The sequence below is a fragment of the Grammomys surdaster genome, unplaced genomic scaffold (genome assembly GCF_004785775.1).
Source record: "Grammomys surdaster isolate TR1022 unplaced genomic scaffold, NIH_TR_1.0 174, whole genome shotgun sequence".
NCBI lineage: Eukaryota > Metazoa > Chordata > Mammalia > Rodentia > Muridae > Grammomys > Grammomys surdaster.
This window is the reverse complement of record NW_021604622.1, coordinates 23,826,766-23,848,109: the sequence shown is the minus strand read 5'-3', so window position 1 is coordinate 23,848,109 and position 21,344 is coordinate 23,826,766. Positions and strand designations below refer to the sequence as shown.

General features: G+C 40.4%; 1 protein-coding gene across 5 annotated transcripts in view; it reads right to left on the bottom strand.

The window, feature by feature from the left end:
• Nucleotides 1-21,344, bottom strand: part of Ctnnd2 (catenin delta 2) — an 810,313-nt gene that overhangs the window by 162,576 nt on the left and 626,393 nt on the right. For all 5 annotated transcript variants that reach the window (XM_028767562.1, XM_028767558.1, XM_028767559.1 and 2 more), the window contains one exon: nucleotides 1,204-1,387. In XM_028767562.1, the coding sequence (XP_028623395.1) occupies nucleotides 1,204-1,387 (184 nt within the window). The remainder of the gene's footprint in view (nucleotides 1-1,203; nucleotides 1,388-21,344) is intronic.

The following is a 21,344-nucleotide window of genomic DNA, read 5'->3' as shown; positions in this document are numbered from 1 at the left end:
AAAATTATTCTTAATAGATGCAGGTAACTGAGACAGACACAGAAGGTCAGGAGTTTCTCCAGTGTCAGTACTAGAAGAGTTAGAGCTCTCATGTAGAGGGGGGCCTCTGAAGGATAAGAGAATTTAAGAAGTCATAAAAGGATGCTACAACAGGGTACTCTAGAGAAGTATAAATCTGGGTCACGGTAGAGACTAGCCAGAGAACTCACACCAAAGGTTTATATGTCATATGGAGGAAAAGTGAAGGTGGCAGAGGACTCCTGTTCCGTTTCTGAGTATGTGAAGATATTCACAGGCTGGCTGTGAGCCTCGCTCTGCACACTAACACAAGATGTCTTCTCAGTGCCAACACCGGGAGGACTGGTATGGATATTCACAAGATGGCTATTTAATTTTTCCTGAGATGTTTTTGCTCCTTCTTAACAGAAACTGGATCTACATCTAGAAATCAAACGACTGTAGGAGAAACTGCTGGTCAGTGACAGAACAGCTAAAACCACTCTGAACATTTTAGTTTTAAAATATATTTGGTTAGGCATATTCAACAAATCTTATTATTCCTACCCCATCATGAGCCCACCTGCTAGAAGTTTCCGACTTTAATACAAACCTTCCCTAGAAACACAGGTTGACTTTAGAAGAATGTTTATCCTGCTTAGTCAATCAAGATGTAAAGACAACTCTAAGGAGACGCCATAGATTTCGGGGTGATGTTCTTTTTTAATGCACTAGGAAAAATTATACACTTGAAAACCCCAAGTAAAACAGGCCTTATTAGGGAGCTATTTCAAAGAAGGTTATGGACTCTTGTAGTCATACAAAGAAGCATGTGTGGAGGGGCCTAGAATAAAAGCAGTTCCTGGTAGTATTTAATTATACCCCTATACATTTGTTACAGACTCTCCCCAAGCAATTGCCTGGTTATTTTACAAGTAAAATGTCATGTCAGGTTACTTATAAACCATTATTTTCAGTGAAAGAGAGTGACTCGGTTTTGGTTGAAATGAAACTGTTTTCTCCTAGACTTAAGACAGCAGTGTAACTCAGCTAAACACTGCAGATCTAGAGCTGTGGGAATGCCTCTACCTCTTTCTATGTGCCATGACAACATCTATCTCTACATAACAGTGATCCTCAGGAAACAGCAATCAAAGTCACAGGAAGCAGTGTCCCCATGCCAGGCTGAGCAGGGAGGGGACTGACCTTAGGCACCCGGTGGCGTTGCGCAGCACCTGTGATGAATGCAGCTGTATTTTCCGATCGTCCTGAAGAGGTGAATTCTCCCAGCCCGAGTGAGGGATAATCACCGCATTGGTCAGCACTGCCAGGGCGTCCTGGATGATTGGCATTTTGAGTGCATCACATGATGAGAGGTTCCAAAGGACTCCTGCAAGAGACACACAAGAAGGGACAATGAGTGGATACCACTCTTCCTCACCTCAACCAGATTTTCTTATTGGAGATGGCAGCACTGGCAGGAAGGAGTGCACAGTATAGGTTGGGCCAGTGACACGGCTTAGTAGATAAGGATGCTTGCTACTGAGGTTGATTACCGGAGTTGAGTTCAATGAGTAGGACACAGTTTTCTCTGACATCTATATGTGTGTAGACACACAGACACACAGACACACAGACACACACACACACCAAAACCAAAAAGATTAGCATATGAGTCTTAGAGGCTGCCCTTAATTTTAAAACACCTGTATTGAACCTTTAAGGGACATGTTCTGGAAATTGTCAAAGGCCAGATTTGACATCAGAGGGTTCACAGAGGCAGGCAGCAAAAAGGGCTTATGGCCTTGGTGACAGGGATAACAAGCCATTTATAGAATCAGAACTACTGATGGAACAAACTTACTTATCTGGGGCTGGCAAGAATGCTCAGCCAGAAACTCTAAACTTTTAAGTCTTAAGTGTGTGTACTGGCTGGTTTTGTGTGTCAACTTGACACAAGCTGAAGTTTATCACAGAGAAAGGTGCCTCCCTTGAGGAAATGCCTCCATGAGATCCAGCTGTAAGGCATTTTCTCAATTAGTGATCAAGGGTGGGAGGGCCCATTATGGGTGGTACCATCCCTGGGCTGGTAGTCCTGAGTTCTATAAGAAAGCAAACTGATCAAGCCAGGGGAAGCAAGCCAGTAAGTAACATCCCTCCATGGCCTCTGCATCAGCTCCTGCTTCCTGACCTGCTTGAATTCCAGTCCTGACTTCCTTTGGTGATAAACAACAATGTGGAAGTGTAATCTGAATACACCCTTTCCTCCCCAACTTGCTTCTTGGTCATGATATTTTGTGCAGGAATAGAAACCCTGACTAAGATAGTGTACAAACATATAAATAAAACAGACATAAACAGAACGTATTGGTGGATAGAGCAGAGGTTCCCAGGCCACACTTTATTCCTTCTTTCTAGCCTTCTTATAATTTTTTTAAACAAAAGCCTTTTAGAAAATTACCTCATAGATAAAATGTTACACAAAAAGGAAGTTACAAAAGTATGTTGATAGTAAGTTGAAAGCAGTGTTTCATTCTATAAGCTCATTATAAGTTCAAAGCAACAGTTGCACATGGCCTTGCTTTATCATAGTGCACACCTGTGGCTCATCCTTGGACTTGACCTAGAATTAATGTTTTTCCTTGATTATAAGTTTGTCCCAAGCCTATCTCTTTTCTTAGTGTAATTGTGAAAGCACACTGTATTCCCTATAATGCTGTCTTAACTTACTACTCGATGAGGAGGGGGGCACATTTTATTCTTGATTGTAACTTTATTACATTTTTCTGGCAAAACAACTAAAACCATCTCCTAAAACTTCCTTTCTAAAGTTATTTTAATCAAATTAGAACTTCTATAAAGTCATTAATTCACCTAACAGCATTAATTTATGAAAACCTATCATCATGTTGATCTGTAGGTAATATGGCCAATAGTATTGGCTGATGCCCAGGAGTCATTAGACTATATAATTGTGACAGGAAAGGCAAGAAGCTATCCTGGGATAAAGTCTCCAAGGACCCTACATTCTTAGAGCACAGACCATGCAAAACAGTGGGCCATCTCCAGAAAACTCACTTGCATGCCTTTAGCCTTTCCTAGATGGTTACTGAATAGGAAATAGGAAACAGGAAATAGGATTTTTTAAAAAGAGAACTGTCACAATCATTTTTCATTTTACCAGGGTGAGAACCCAGTTTGAGGGATCTAACTGAACTGATGGATCCACCAGGCTTTAGCACATCGTTAATATAAGGGACACAAGCTTCTGCATTCTATCCAAGAGTGAATAGAAGGAACAATATTCACAACAGGCTGGCAGTTCTTCATTTTAACCAAGATCATCTCAGTTCTCGTATGTAGTCTATTTGCATCTGCTTCAAAATATGCAGCTCCTATTTGTTAAAAACCATGAGAATCCAGCACCAGATCCCCTGTTAAAGGCTCAGGGAGCAATTTAAACATCATCGCCATGGTAGTGATGATAGCTTCACTGTGAATTCAATACTGCAAGAAGAATTGTAGAATGCTCTTCCTCATGAACACTGATTGTCCTGGAACCCTGTTCATTGGAATGCATGGGGCTATTGCTATCTGAGATTACAGTAGCTGTAATTACCCCCTGAGAGCCTCATTAAATTGGACCAATTAAGCTTCCCCTGTAGGAGGAAGAGAAAGCTCTTCAGACCCTCACTTGAGACCCCAGCCACTTTCACTCTTCTGTCTTTCCCAGATGCACAGGGATTGAGAGGTTCTAGATATATAGAGTTGAAGGCTGGTGGTGGGTGAGGGATCCTAGCAATGCAGCATTTGTGGGGATATCGTCTATGCTAGAGCGAGAGACTTTGATGATGGAGACATTTTAAGGTCACTTATGCTACCTTAGGTAACCACTCACCCATGGTTCCATAAATAAGACAAGTACATCCATTGGTTTAGACAGCTGGATTTGGGTGGAAGCATTAACTTATGGGAAAATTAATTATTGGGCAAATTCCCTGCAGATCAACATGAAGATGAACTTTCATTAATTAATACTGTTGAGTTAATGCTTTGGTCTTTCACAGTGCCCTATGTGGGGTCAGAAGGTGTTTTATTCATATCTTCATAGAAACTTAACACAACACCAAGAAGGGGAGCAGCACTATGAAGTTACTGACTGTCTGACAACAACCCCATCAACAGGTATGAGAAGCCTCTTTTGAGATGTTGGCTAGGGTTATCTAAGAGACCCCGAAAACATTATAAGCTATTCCTGTCACCCTTGGTTGCCATTTAGAAATAGAAGGTAAGTGTCTATTGCTAAAGACACCACCCACATTGAACACAGGATCCAGAGGACCTAAACTGGATCTGACCTGAAAGATTCCTCCCTGAGGACTAACGTTTTTGATACCAGAAAGAGACATATAATCTTCCAAGGGAGAGAAGGAACCAACAGACCTATTTGGCTCTGATACTACAGCCTCCATTATAGGACGTTATCTTGAGGGTACAGTAATGGGACACATAACTTTGTGGTAACCAACAACACTCCAACTCAAAAATAGAAATCATAGCTCGTACTGAAATCTAGCATATCACATGAGGCTAGTGAAGTTATAGATTTTGCAGGAGAACTTACAACTGCCACTTAGTTAATCTAGCACAGTCCTTCACTCCTTGTAAATATTTGTCCTTATACCCACAGATGAGTGTCGTCTTCACCCCTCATCAAGGAAACTTCTTACAACAGGCGGAAACAGCTACAGAACTCACAAGTGATCAAAACACAGAGTTGTGGAGCCCAGTCCTAACTGATATATCACAACTCTGTCGCCTTAGGCTCAGGCGTCATTGTAGAAGAGGAGACAGGAAGGCTGTAAGAGACAGAGGTACAGGAACTTCATTGTGATAAAAAGTGACAACAAACGTCAGAGGAGTTGTACTCATGAAGTCCCACTATTATGGCAGCATAAACAAGTATGACGCCAATAGACATACGGACATGGAAGGGGGAAAGCGCACAAGGCCTCAACCCCAGATACAGAACTACAGGCAGAGCAGGAGCAATATTCCTCCCCAGGAAAGAACACACTAGTCGGTTATACAATACTGAATGATCATTCCCCAAAACATACAGACAAGTAACACACAGTGCAGGTTGTATTTATGGATTTAGGAATATATACGTGGAAACTCAACAGTTAAAGATAAAAGACCATGATGTATTTTGATGTATTTGAAACAGAGCAGGGTCAGCAGGTTCATGGGAGAGGTTGGAAGGAAGAAAGAGAAAGGGAGAAATGATTATATTTTGATCTTAATAAATAAATTTTAAAAAACTTTAAAAAAGAGAGAAAGAGAGGGTGGGAGACCGAGTGTAACAGTAATTAACATAGTCAGAGCAAAAGTAAAATGATGAGCAGAAAGAATGTTTTGAGTTTTAGTATATGAATTATCTGGAACAAAACTAATTCTAGACAAGGTCACAGATACTGCCTTTATGCTATACCGTCATTTAAAAAATGCTTTTAAAATAACTGTCCTATATTGGTTTAGTTCTGAAGACCAGATATAAAGGAACAAGAAGCTTCTGTGCTTAAGCTGAAGTTTTAACTACCAACCTTCAGACTATTTGTTTAAGGGGCTTGGGATCTTTCAGTGAGATGAAACATCACCTCAGCCACTGTGCAAGGTGAGCAGAACATTCTTCCTGACATTTTGATTAATTCTTGCATTCCATGTTCTATGAAACAAAGCCACTGATAACACAAGTCTGACTGTTAATTAAACCAGGGACTATACAGTTGTATCAAGACTACTTTACAGATAAACTCTCAACTGTCTGCAAGAGTAACATTTACTGAGAATTTCATTTAAGTGAATGAAATGACTTGGCATCTGGAAACCAGCACTTCCGTGCAGGGCGATGAGGACAGATTTGGTTTGCCTGTTTCTACAGACACAGTTGTACTTGAACCAGCCACCCCGTCCATTCACTCGCCCTATCTCCACTTTTGTCCATATACAACGTGTCATCCTGCCCTATCCAGAAAAAAGTTTACCCAACCTCCTTTGAGTGTATCATTGATTCTCCATATGCTCTGTGTATAAATTCCTATTCTCATTATACAATATGTTCAACGGGAAACAGAAGGTGTAGAAAATATGTTTTGAGTGGGGCTGATTTATGACACTAGGAATATTAACTTACCATTCTGAAAAATAAGAAAAAGGCTTTGATTCATTCATGATGGATTTTTTTACTAAGTTCTGATCACTGAAATAATCAAAATGTGTACTAGCATTCATCTGTAGCATCACAATACTACTGTATAGCGAAACAAGTGATCGTTCAGTATTAAAAAGAATATGAAAATCAGTTGTATTTATCTCAGTATTTGAGGGTACCTTTTCAGAGAACCGTGTTGAAGCATTTGTGTGCACTGTACGTAAAAAATGGTGACAGATGATAATGGGTATTTTCATTACCAGCTCCTGATTGAAAATACTAACAGACAAATTGAAGCCTGTGAGTGAGTGCCTTAAAATGTGGGTAACATGTTTTACAGCAAAATATAACTAAATGGTAAACATGTGCATTTTTACATATAGGGAATGTATAGGAATCCAAAGCCACTCTGTGATAACAAATAATTTTTTCTATTTTACTGAATAGAGAAGAATTGAGGGGAAGAGGTGAAAATCAAGGAAAATCACAAGGGCTAATCTACTGTTTGACAAGAAGTGAGAAGGCGACAAAGATATCTTCATTGGACTGTTCTGTCTCCCTCACTTTTCTTGTTAATTTATCAATGGGTTCAAACTAGTTCATACTTGAGCATGGGACCATTCTTTAGTTTGTATACAGTCTACACTGATTGTATTGTGTATCACAGTCCAGTACACTTATTGCAGCCCTTGGTCTGCAACTCCAAGCAGTCCACACTTAATTTCATGAGTCTCTGTGACCCACAGTGCACCTCCTGAAAGGAGAACCATGACTCTACCAAGCACAAGCTATCACCTCTAGAGAAAGAGCTGGGGAAGTGGATACCATGTGATACAAATATTCCATGTGCCCTCAAAACATCAGTTTGGGTCAGTTATCTGAACACATGTAGAAACTTGAATATCAAACCAGGAGTTTCTGAAGACAGTTGGCACAATGGTTGATATACTGAGAGAGACCAAAACTGGGCAAGAGTTGGGTCCACAGTTGTTCTGCTAAAAACATCAGAGGCGAGGAAGGGAGAGAAAGAATACACTGGAAGAAATGAGATTCAAGATTTATATGGGGAACTCGATAACCAGGTATCTGCTGTCTGAGTGAATGAGGATGGGACTTTGCTCAAATTCTCCAATCCCTTTTCCCTCTTTCTTCAGTGATGGCTTAGGTCATGTCCACAGATTTTTATAGTCCCTTCTAGGGGATCGAGCAGCCATGAACATGAGAGAGAGAACTGGACTCCATGACTTCCTGTGTCCAGTAGAGCAGAATCGCACTCTGAGAGCCCACACCAGGTTGTAGTGTGCAGCACTGTGGCTTTTTCTGGATTTCCTGTGGGGTTGCTTGCTGTCCTGCAACAAGATCTACAGGCATCCCACAGACAGGCGACTATGGTGAAGATGGAGGCCTTCATCGAGCAGTGACATTACTTCACCATTCTATAAGCAGGTCCTTCCGCTATACTGAAGCCTATGGAGACATGAGTCTTCAAATGAGCACAGTCAGAGCTACTCAACATGGCTGCTCCTGGATCCCTGACCTGTAGACACTGTGTGAGATGCGTGTTTGCTGTTTCGAGCTCTTAAATTATGGAGTACCATCTGTTAGACTCCCTTTCTTTCAAACCCTTCTGTCTCCCTTTATCCCTTTTCTGTCCCTACCCTTTGTTGGATGGGCTCATCTACACATTGTTGGATGGGATATCTACACATTCCCCAGTTGCGCCTTAAGTTACTAAGATGCATCTGTCTTCTCTTTCCTTCCCAGCCATGAGGATAGAAGGCAGTTGTCTGAGTGTTTGAAGAATGCAGGACACACTCAGCATTCAGCATCTATAGCACACAGAAAGTGCTCTAACACCCAGGAGGTGTTTGCCAGGTAGTTACTGCAAAGAAGCCTAGTGAGTAACTGCAAGATACGACCCTACAGGATGCCAGGGGCTCTGAGCATCACGCGTTTCTAAAGCCTTACAGTGCTATCAAGATGGTGTAAGGAACTGAAAGAATAAAACAGCAGATGCAAGGCGAATAATAAATCCAGGTGCGAATATAAAAAATGCTATTTAAGTGGTATTATACTCCCTGAGTCTACAGACATTCTACTTGTAGCTGGAAGAGAATATTTATACCTCAGAACAACACTAATCAACATAGCACTAGGAGTTTCATCTCTTCCAGTTTTGATCGGCGTAGTTTTATTATTTTAACTTGCTAATAATTCTAAATTACTCAGGGTGACACCGAATCGCAACTCATAGAAAAACTGTGGAATAAACTGAATTCACAACGTGTGAGCATCCATGAGAAGTTACATAAAAAATGTTGCAACTGGTAACTGGCAAATTTTAATTTACATGATGAAGGTATGCTAATTTATTTCTGATAGTAATCGGTAATAAAATTGTTTTTATGGAATGTTCCATTAATTACATCATCCAGAAGCATCCTTTTATCAGTATAAAGTTATTACTGCTCCAAATATAATTGACAGTTGATTTAGTTCAGAAGAAATTTAAATAACTAATGATGTATACTAAATATATTTAAGAGATGCTATTTTTTTTTTTATTTCAGGCAAAGGATGGCCCGTTTTCTTGAGATTATCATATTCATGAGCAGTAATTGGTTTATTAAAATTTCTTTAATAAGGTCTTAATTACTTTCACTTGATCTTTTATTTTGTTTTAATAGAGTTTAATTGTGGGGTTTTTTAACCCGAAAGAGATGACTATCTCTGTGTAAAAAAATGAAGATAGCCCACACTTTAATAACAGCAAGTCTCAGACATGGCCTCGGGCTATATAGCGCTTTAGTCTATCCTCCCTTTACTTTAACCTATTTTTAAATTTGACTATAAGGCTCAAGGAAGAATTCTAACAAAAGTAGGGGTGTAAAATAATGACCAGAAGAAGTCTGGGCTTAATTTCTTTCATATGTCTTTTTAAAAATTTATTTATTTAAAACTAATCAGCTCATGAAAAACTAATGTATGCATTTATAAGGATTTAGTTTAAGGAAGACTACCATGTATTTAATTTTGAGAGTGACAGTTTGTACCTGAGGGAGGGAGTTCCTTTTTTAATTAAAAACTTTAAAACATAGACCTAAAGGTTAGGTGTGGTGGTGCACACAGAAGTAGGGGGATTTGCATGAATCCTAGGCACTCCTTGGGTGTTTCGGCTGCATGTATACCTGTGCAGCATAGTCATCCAACGCCCACAGGAGCAAGAAGACAGTGTCAGATCCTTTGAAACTAGAGTTACAAGCAGTTGTGAGCCACTGTGTGGGTGCTGGAACTCAAATTCAGGTCTTCAGAGAGAGAGTCATCAGTGGTTTTTACTACTATGCTATCTTTCCAGCCTCAAAACAGTTTATTTTATAGCAAAGTCAGAGTCGGGCTTAATGAGGTTGTCTGGAGGGAGCCAAGAGCGAACCTATGGCTTCCATTCCCACATTGATTCATTCATACCGATAGTCTGTGAGTGGGATTGATTAACCTCTGGGCTCAGGAGCCACCGGACTGTTATGTTGTCTGGAGGAACACTGTATATTTGAATACTGTGCTCACACTGACTGTTCGCACATCCTGAATGTGCACCCAGAAAGCAAAGCCCTCAAGGTGTCGATGTACACACCTCTCACAGCGAGACCCCTTCTGGATGTGTGACACATGTACCTGAAACTTACAAAATATTGTTTCATAAGATAATTTATCTCAACCCCTCATGCACACATTTATCACAATGACACTTATAAATGGGGCAATTCCTTAGGCTCATATTCCTCAAGTTTTCCTTTGGGAAAGCAAGGGCTCAGGAAGCAGAACCAAGAGACTATCAGTTCTCCTTAATCTTTCCAAAGAGCAAACCTCCTCAATCTCTGCAGTGGAGGCAGAGAAAAGGCTAAGCCTCTTGGAATTTCATCTCACTGAAACAGTTAGCTTTAGAGATGAAAGGAACAGGTTGTGGGGAGTAGTCAACTTGGGGACAAAAAGGAAGTAAAGTGATCTGACCCTCACCAGCATTGTCAAACATTCTCTTCCCACTACTGTCATGTATGGATTCCGGTCTAAACTCCGGGTCATCTTAAATAGTCACATACAGATAAAGGCAGAGACTATGTCAGAGAAAATCTATCAATCTATCAATCAGTTGGTTTGTATGTCTATCATCAAATTTAATTACAGAATTTAATTGCAAATTTAAATAAAGAATGAATTGTTTCTTACTTTTCAAAGTGATTCTGATGCCTACTGGCATACTCTAGTTTGAGGAGACTAAATCTAACTAGTATCCATAAGGTTTTTTAACTGCTAACCTTCTAAAACAACTTTCTGCAAAGATGCAGCCATCACATTTGAGTATCTCCTGCTTTACAGCCAGAATTGACTCCAGCAATGAACTCATGTTCCAATTTCTATACCAACTACATATGCTAAAAGTGTAGCCCAAGCTTGTTAGCTGAATATAGACAAGACACCTATATGCAGCTAAATTTTTGACTAATCCTTTAGAAACTATCCTCAATTTTTTCAAGATTCACTTATTTTTTAATTTTTATGCTTGTGTTTGGCCTGCATGTATTCATGTGCCTCATGTATATGTTTGTCTTGCATGTTTAGATGTGTCCCATGTGTATGTCTGCCCTATATGCATATGCATGTGCCTCATGTGTGTGTCTGGCCTGCATGCATTTATGTGTCTGGAGCCTGTGGAGGTCAGAAGAAGATGTCTAGAAAATGGGCTTCTCACAGCTAAGAGTTTATTTATCAATACCTTCCCTGTGGTGTGCTATCAATAGAAACTCTGGCCCATGACAGAGCAATACCCACTTTTAATCATGCAGCAATGAGACCAACTCATTGGGATGTGTATGTGTGTGTGTATATACACATGTTGTATAGGTGGTGCATGTTTATGTGGTTCATACATGTGAGTGTGTGTGTTTGCATGCCTGTTCATGCGCATCTGAAGACCACAACCGGGCACTGGGTGTCTCCTTTCTTTACTCCCCATCTTGCCTCAAGACTGTCTTTATCTCAACTAGAAACTCCTTTTCTAACTTGGCTAGCTGGGCAGGAGCATTCAGGATCCACCAGACTCCAACCTAATGCTGGGGTTATGTGCATGTGTACCTGTGTTTGACTTTTCTGTAGGTGCTGGATATCTAGATTCATATCCCTATGCTTGTCAAGCAAGTATTCTTACCCCTCAGTTACTGTCCAAGGTCCCAAGAACCTGATTAATATCTCATACAACTCACTCATTGACACAATTCATGTTTTAGATTATGAATATTATGACTGTTAGTCTATTAAACTTAGCTTTGTTGATCAATATCTTTTTGCTTGTTGCTGTTTGGGGAATTTGGTAAATCATATGAATGTCTGAGAATGGTCAGATTCTTATCTTTGTCAACAGAGAGCCTATGAGTTCCTGAATGCATAGAGAGAGCCTTTAACTATGGAGATCTTATTCTGGTGCAGGGTGCTGGGTAAGATATCTGCAGCTCCATTAAAGGTCATATCCCAAGCTTCACACAGACTCACATGTTGGCAGTACTCCTTACAGCTATTCTGGAGTCTCTCTCTAGGATTAGTAAAAAGAAAGCAAGGTGAAGCTATAGAACTTTTATATAAAATATGACACCTTGGGAGTTTCTGTGTTATACCACATATAGCACTGTAGCCTATTTTTTGGGCTATTGGTAAAGACATCAGAGTTTGAACCTTGCATAGCTAAGCATTCCTGTGTTGTGGTTTGGACCTGGTTTGTATCCCAGTGGTTCACTCCCAAAGGCATGGGCCTCAGTGTGGAGGTCAGCATTTAAAATCTGGAGAAGGTTCTTAGATCATTGAAGGAATGACCTAGCAAGGTATCCTGAGACACGAGCTCCCTGGCTTCCAGAATTGTCATGGAAAGTCTTGCTCCTATATGAAAGCTCACTATGGTGACTTTTGTGCTGAGTCCTTAATTCAAAGCTAGATAGATGGGGTGTTAGGTATTCTTCTTTAGTTTTAGTCTTCAAAACTATGAACAAAATAATATTTGTAACTTTCTTTATCAAGTTGTCTAGATTCAGATGATATGTGATTATGCTATGGAAAATGCACTAATAAACTCTTAGAAAAGGGTGATTGGGAACAGCTCTTTTTCTATTGGGTCTGTTTTAAAGAATATTCTTTGTACTATGACTTCAAAAGGAGGAGGAGGAGGGAAGGAGAAGAGGGAGGAGCCACAGGCCTTTATGCAGTTATATAGCAGAATAAAAACACTAACACTAACAGCTGAAAACTGAAGACTAAAGACCTGATATTTCAGGTCTCACAACTAAGAAATAGCCTGCTGTGCGTCTGTAATAGGTGTTCAGAGGAAAGCTATTGGACCATACAAATGCTAATATGCAAATTATCACATAGTAGAATTGAAAGAGATAAATAAGGCCACATTGGAAAATCACTGAAGACCAAGACATGAATTCATACACCTGCAGATACCCGATTTCTGATAGAGAAGCCAGAAATAAACACTGGAAAAAAAGACAACATTTTAAACAAATTGTGCTGGTCAAACTGGATGGCTACATATAAAGCATGCAAATAGATCTGCATTTATCACTGTGCACAAAATTTGATTCCAAATGTCTCAAAGACCTTAACATAAAACCAACTTCACTAAACTTGATAGAAGAGAAAGTGGAGAATAGCCTTGAATTCATTGGCCCAGGAGAAGACTTTCTGATCATCAGCATAGACACTAAGACCAACAGGTTAATAATGGCAGCTCAAGGCACTGAAAAGCTTCTGTAAGGCAAAAGACACCATCATTCAAGGCCATTCTCCCATTCTGCAGAATAGGGAGAGACTTTTTAGCAACTACATATTTGATAGAGAACTAATATCCAAAACATATAAGGAATAAAAAACCCCTAAAAACTAGATATCAAAAAAAGTTACTCAATCAAAAACAGGATACAGATCGAAATGGGGAATTCTCAAAAGAGAAAATTCAAATGGCTAAGAAACACCCAAAGAAATGTTTAAGACTCTTGGCAATCAGGGAAATGCACCTGTCAGAATGGTTAAGAACAATCAAACAAGTGACAGCTCATGCTGGTAAGGATGTGGAGGGGGGAGGTCAACTTTGAGCAGTTACTATGGAAATCAGTGTGATGGTTCTTTAGGAAGATGAAAATTCATCTATCATGAGGTCTAACCATACCACTGTTGGGCATATACCCTAAAGATGCTTTGCCCTACCACAGAGTCCTTTATTCAATCATTTCCATTGCTACTCTACTCATAATAGTCAGAAATCGAAGACAATCTAGATGGTCCTCAAGAGATGAATGAATTTCATTATCCAAACATAATGTGGTACATCTACACAATGGAATATTCCTCAGCTTAATAAAATGAGATCAGGATATTCAAAAACGAATGAATGGGAATAGAAAACATTCCCTCTGACTGAGGCAACCCAGACCCATATGATAAATATGTCATGTATTCGTTTATATATGGATATTAACTGTTAAATCAATGATAGCCGAGTTACAATCTGTAGAACCACAGAGTTTAGGCATACGGTAAGGGACTGCGTGTGTTGCAGGAGGCAGATAGATCTCTCTGGGAAAGGGAAAGAGGATAGTGATGGATGGGGTGGGGAGGCTGGAACAGGAGAATTAAATGGAGAGGGAAAAGGAGGAGAGGGACAAAGGAGTGAATATGGGGAAAGACAGCTAAAAATAGGGCCATGTAAGGGATAGTATAAAAACACAATACAATAGAAGCTTTGATTATATGTATATGTATATGTATATGTATATGTATATGTATATATATATGTGTATGTAAAGGGATCTAAATGAAATTGCCAAATAAGGGGGGAGACAGAGCCCCTACTGGCTATCTCTTGTCACTAAATGAAGTGTACAGAGATTGGGTTACATCTATTTGAGTTGTTGCCCAAAGGGATCAATTGGGAACCACTAACCAATGCAGGCTGTTGCCAAGGCTCTAGGTAGCATTCCACAAACAGACAGCAAGGTCTCACTGTTGAAGATAACACTTACACAGCTCCTTCAACACGGAGAAGTCGAGCTGATGCCTATATAGAGTCTTCACTCCTAAGTGGGACATTTTAGTTTTCTGTTCTGTTCTGTTCTGTTCTGTTCTGTTCTGTTCTGTTCTGTTCTGTTCTGTTCTGTTCTGTTCTGTTTGGTTTGGTAAGAAAAGTATTCTGCATGCTACCATAAGGAGAAATATAAATGTCAATCTAGTTACAAACCACAAACCCTATGATCGCCAATGGTGTCCTGCCTGCCTGTAATGGTGACTCAAAGCTTGTGGGAGTAACCAACCAATGTCTCATTTGACTTAAGGCCCACTCCACAATACGAAACACATACCCATCATTGCTTGGGTGACCAAGAACCTGAAACTAGATAGACCAGGGATTTAGGGAAAAAACCCAAATATGTCTGTTTTTAACAACAACAACGACGACGACGACAACAACTATGACAACAACAAAAACAAAAGCAGCAAAATGACTCATGTTAACATTCTGCTATACTCCTAGATAAATGCCTTGGACCACTCAGTCCTAAATGAAATATTTACATCACACACTCCCCTCGGAGCTCAGGGAATCCTATGGAGGAGGAAGCAGAAATATTTTATTAATCTACCTATCTACCTACCTATCTATCTACTAATTGCAGCTTCCAGTTTAGTGTTTTTAATGGGATTCCTGTGTTTGTGAATGAGTGGTTCTCTGCATTTATAATCATTTCTTGTGCTTTTTCTTGCCTTCTTTTCCTTCTGTTTGTTTTCTCCCATCCCAATATATTTGTTTTATCTTATATTTTATTTTATTATTATCACTTAGGAACCTGTTTGGGTTCTAATGAGAAATATAAAACGGAGTGATTCCAGATGGGAGTGGAGGTGGGGAGGAACTGGGAAGAGTAGAGAAGGGGAGGAAAAAACCATAATTAAAAAAATATAACATGAGAAGAAAGCTATCTGCAGTAAAAGGAGGAATAAAGAAAGATCATTGTTGAAATGGCCAATCTCACATTCTTGAGTTCTTATTATTCTCCAGGGTCTTTGCTAAGCACCTTGTATATGTTGACTCTCGAAAACTTCCACCAACTGCCTTTGACAGATAAGAAAACCCAGAGGAAGAGAGCTGAGTCCCTTGCCCAGAGTCATTCTAGCTGTAGCTGCGAATGAAGGTCAGGTGTGACAGGGTACATGTGAGCAGTCAGACAATGTCAGGCGCACAGATATGAGACTTGAATTAAAGAGGTGCTGTAATTTGTCATTGTTTGGAGCAGCAAGCATGAACACAGGAGGCTGATCTGCTTCTCAGCTTTTCTCCAGTTTCTGTTTAGACTCAGCTCAGGTAGCTTGAGAAATTTCAAGTAGTCTCTTTAATTCTCAAAATCAGAAACGTTTGGAGCTGTGAAAATACTTTTGCTAATAATTTTTGGTAAACATTTAAGTCTATTATCTCTATTTAAAAAACAAAACAAAGAACAATGAAAAATAATCTATAGTAACACAATCCTAGTCTCTTATAGTGGAAAGGTATAGAAATAAAAGATGGACTGGGAAGTGACCTCAAACTAAATCACATCTATATACCATAATTTTGTCAACATTATCCCTGTTTTCAGTTAAATAAGAACTATCAGATACTTGCTCTACTGTGAACCTGCACTATTTCATGAATCTGCCTATAACCTAGGAAAGAAGTATAGCTGTGGGTGTCACTTCGTAGATTTATAAGCAAGAATTAAAGAATTTAGAAAAGTTTCCCAAGAAGTTATAAATTGGAGTGAGAGAGCACAGATATGAATACTGTTTCTCCCTGCTCCAAACTCTACTGCCCCTTAGAGATACTCCTGGGGGTTATTTCATGGGAAATATATGAGAGCAGTGGATTTAACCACGAAGACAGCTGTAATCACTGGTGATCACCTTCAGATTAATGGTTCTAGTTTCCCTTTTATAAGTATAGATTAGTAGTAAGTGTTCTTCCCATTCACTTTCCATAAACCCATCTACTGCTGCATCAGACACTTGGGGAACACTTCTGTTCCTTATGTCATTTTTGAAATGGAATTAATGTTTCAGTAGATAATTTATGAATACCTGCTCAAACAAGGCATTGCTAATCATTCTGAGGTTTATACAGTCAATGAAGCTGAGGCCACCTGTGGAGATAAAAATTTATGTGCATTTGGTCAGTGACAATTTGAAAATGACTCTATAGGGCCTTACATAGAAAAATTAGTGAGCCATTGGAGAAAGCATGCCAAGAATATACAGGTAAGAAAAATCTCCCTGGAAGGAAATAAAAGATGGTTCAATGCCAGGGGTCACCCATAAGATGACCCCTTGAGTGACTCACACAACTATCCAGGGAAGGACAGAGTCATTCAGGGGAAAAGAAAGCCACAGCAAAATCTGAAGCCATGAATGGGTAAAATCTTGTCTAGAGGCTTACTTGCATGGTGGATGTCAAGGAGTACATTTCCAACTATCTAAAAGATACCTATCACTTGGGCAATTGCAACCATATACCCAAAGAGTACTTAAAATCTCCAACACAGGGAAATTCAGACATTGTGCTTAGTTTCCATCTCTCTAATGGAAATGGCTTAGGGACTGAATGGGTACCACCATTATTTTACAATTATTTTATTGTCTGTGTAAAAGTGTTTTATTTTCATGTACCTATGTGCACCACTTATGTGCCTAGTGTTCAAAGAAGGCAGAGCAGGGTATTGAATCCTCTGGAACTGGAGTTACAGACAGTTATGAGCTGTTCTATGGATACTGGGAACTGAACTGGGCTTCTCTGTAAGAGCAGCAAGTGATCTTAACTGCTGAGCCGTCTCTTCAGCCCAGAATGCCACCGTGATTTAAAGAATTATTTAAACAGAACCATTGAGGTTGCCCATGATTGTATCTTCGTTCTGACCAACTGAATGTTCATCAACACCAGCTCCCATGCAACCTCCTCCTGAGGAGTAGAGAAAAACTGTTAAGATGGAAGGATGTGATAAGGGAGATGTTTGGACTTCAGTATTCTCCATCATCACTTAAATTCTTCACCTATTTCTAGATCCACTTTATCACCCATTTGTCAGTAAAGGAGACAGTTTTCAACTAAACTCTCTGAAACTCTAGAGAAGTGGTTCTCAACCTGTGGACTGCAAACCCTTGGGGATGGGTGTGTGTGTGAATGACCCTTTAGCAGAAGTCACCTAAGACCATCAGAAAACGCAGATATTTACATTATGATTCATAATAGTAGCAAAGTTACAGTTATGAAGTAGCAACAAAATAATTTTATGGTTGTGGGGGGGGTCACCACAACATGAGGAACTGTATTAGAGAGTAGTAGCATTAGGAAGGTTGAGAACCAGTGATCTGGAGAGAGAAATCTGGTAGGGGGTCAGTTGTACAGGCATTCTGTAGTCTGTGATGGTGCTTTGTGGAGCTGCGGGACACAAGGAAGAGAAGAGGAAAAGAGGAGGCTCAAGCCTTGAGTTTTGTCATAAGGCAGAGAGACTGAGCCAAGAGGACAAATGTGTGTTGTTTTACTAAAGGCAGGAGCAGTGCTAGGGAGAGCAACAGTGGCGGTGTGGTAAACAGAAGACTGGGGTCAGTGATGCTACTCTAGCTTTCCAGACCAGGATGTCTAAACAGGTTATAAACGTGACCGAGACAGAAAGACCCAGAAAGACCGTCTTACTCAGGAATTAAGTGATGGACAGGAGGGGAGGAGGTGTGGCAATCACTCCATTGGATGCCCGCACGCGCTGTCAGATTTTCAACAAGGGTAAGGCTCCAAGTTGAGAACATGCACAGATACTATGTGTTAGACCCCAGGCAAATTCTTTTGCCTTTGTGATTTCCTGTCTAGATTGACAGGCAAATACCATCCAAGGCACTGTGCTGTTCTCACTGTATGGCACTCTGGCGCCTTGCTGTCTACGGTCTTCTAAAGGTAAGATCTGCACACAAACATGGGTGCAGGGGTAGGATGGGGGAGTTAGCAAGAGTTAGAGGGAGAGGGAGAGGATAGGATAGTTAGTGGCAATCACAGTGTACTCTGTACATGGATACAATTGTTAAAGAAGTTGAAAAGAAGATCCCATTGTGTCATGATACGGAACTCTATGGAATCTCTGTCCTTCCCTACACCGTCAGCCGAGGATATGGAGGAAGAGAGCAGAGAATGCTGGGCCTCCTCCTCAGTCAGGCACTTGAAGCTGACAGCCTTTCTGGTGATGGCCCCACCTAACGTTTCTTCTCTTGCTAGGCAAACACTCTTATTCAGGAGACACAAGCTGTCTGACCAGTCCTAAGTCAGGCTGATCATACCCCAGGAGAAGGATCCCTTCATCCGAGTTTCTGGGAAACTCAAGCTCAGTTGCCTTTTACCCTCATTTTTGTCTCTCCTGGCTTTGTGGTGAAAACCAGAGAGGAGAGGCACATTCTCTGAAGGTTTCCTGTAAGTGCAGTAGGTGGGCTATCACGATTAGTATCTGGTTTTGTTTATTAAACATGCTTTTAATCACATTTATTTATAGTGATGTGTGTGTGTGTGAGTGTGTGAGTGTAAGTGTGTGTATGTGTGTGTGTGTGTTGTCTCACATTGCATGTTTGGGTTTGGAGGTCAGAAGACAACTTGCAGAAGTTGATTCTCTCCTATCATGTGGGTTCCAGAGATAAAATTCAAGTCATCGGGCTTGGCAGCAAGCACATTTTTCCACTAAGCCATCTCACTAGCTCTTAAGTTTGTTTTCCAAAGTGTACTTCTTTCTAGTACATCAGTTCTACAAAATGAAGTACTGGCTTCTTACCGCTAAGGGTTGGCTTTTCGTTTGTTTGTTTGTTTGTTTGGTTATTTTTTTGGGTTTTTTTTGTTTTTTGTTTTTGGTTCAACAAAAGTTTTTGAGTAACTACTATGTCTGGTACTTCCTTCTTTTAGATTTTATTTTATTAATTAACTTTATGCTTTTGGGTTTTTATACATATATAAACTTCTTCTAAAGACTCTTAAATTGTAAACAGTTTACCATTTTGAAGTGTACAGTTCAGTCGCATCATTCACAGGGATGGGTATCACTCCTACCTAGAAAAGCATGCTTTCGTCACCCTAGCAAGATGTGACATTTAGGGAGGAGGCACTGTTCTGGAAGTGCTCAACTCAGAATTTGTTCCTCAGAGGTCAGAAGTAAGCAAACCAAGTTGTAGATTATGTTGTGAGTCCATGGGATAAATCCTTCAGTTAGCTTTGGGGACTCCATGTCTGACTGCACTAAGGGAGGAAGTGGGGGAAATCAGACATTTGGGTCTTGAGAGATAGGAAGAAACAGACATGGCAGGAAACTGTGGGTTCTAGGATGAGATGCCGTAAGTCTGAGATGCCAGTTAACTATCCAGGAGAGGTAGCGGGGGCAGCTGCTGGGTGAGTCGAAGCACACCGCTAAAGACAGGAACACAGAGGCCTCAGCACTTAGGTGCTATCTGGAGCCACAGGATAGAATGAAATCACAGAAACAGAGTTCAGATAAAGAGCCAACAGCCCAGGGCTGGTCTTTAGCACGTCAGCATTTAAGAAGGTAATGATAAAGGCCGTTTGGCCTCAGAAAAAAGCATCAGCGAAGCTGTAGCTCTACAAACTGTTAGTCTTACAGTGGTATGGATCTGAGATCTCAGCTAACACTTGTGGTAACTTACAAGTAACTCAGATATTTTCAAAAATAGAAATGTAATAGGAAAGTATAAGTCTCCTTTTAGTGTGCATACCTGTGTATAGTTAGTACATGTGGTGAGTGTATATATTTGTAGAATGTATGTGAGTGTATGCATCTATGTGTGTGTATGGTGTTGGTACATGTGAGAGTATGCCATGTATGTGTGTGGCATTGGTATACATGTGTATCAATGTATGTGTGTATAGTGTGTGTGTGTTGTGTGTGGGTGAGAAGCAATGTCTGTGGTGTGAATCTTTGTGCGTCTGTGTGGTACTGGTGTACAGTTTTGTTTGAATGTGACGTGTGCACTTGTCGGTGTGTATGTGCCCGTGTGTGCGTAGGTGCGCCGGCATGGAAGGCCACAGGCAGACATCGCTGTCTGCTTGTTGTTTTTATTTTTCGAGGCACAGACTGTGACTGAAGCTGCACCTCATGGATTTGCAAAGGCAGGCTTGCTGACGACTCCTCAGATCCTCCTGACTCTGCTCTCCCACACACTAGAATTGCAGGCAGCCACCATAATGCCTGGCTTTTCCCAGGGTTTCTAGGGATTCAAACTCAGGCCCCCATGCTTTTGAGGCAGGCACTTTCCTGACTGGAGCCCATAGCTCCCTTTTACTGTGCACCTCCCCGTAAAAGACCAATCCCACCAAAACCTGAGTTGCAATTGTCCCTGCACAGCGCCTGGTTGAGGCCCATCAGTGGGCTGATTGAGGAAAAAGAGGTGCGAGTTAGAAGGTGGATCATTACGTCAGGCTCTCGGTGACTATAAGCAGAACAAATGACAGGAGGGGAGAAAATTCACTTATTTTAGGCGTTTTCTGAATCAAAGCAGCAGCAGCAGCGACATGAGCAGAGCGCGGCCCAGGATGCGTAATGACAGGGACCCGCTATTATGACTGGAATGTAAAGTGTAATAGGATTTTCAGAAAACAATTTAGGGAAAGTGACAATCTTGCTTATTTAAATGCTGTGTGGCATTCAGCATCACTCCTCCAGGTAAATCACAGAATTGATAAAAATGACTTCCAGAGATATTGTTGAATATGCGGAACACATGTAATGCATTTATCTGTTGACTAACCCTCAGGTGCGTGGAAACGGTATTGTTCCCCGGGAATCAAAGGCAGCTTTTACTGAGCCATTACACTGAAATGTAGAGGTTCCATGCTTTGTCTCCTTCAAGCATGCTTTTACAAGGCTGCTACTTTGGGCTTTCCTTATTTCTCTGATATGGATATGTAGACTGTATAATAATTTCAATTAAAATTGCAGTTAATCATTATCAAATTTCAAGTTCAAAAAAAGTGCATGTCTTGGTATATATTTTAAAGCTTTCTAAGAGAATAAGTTGT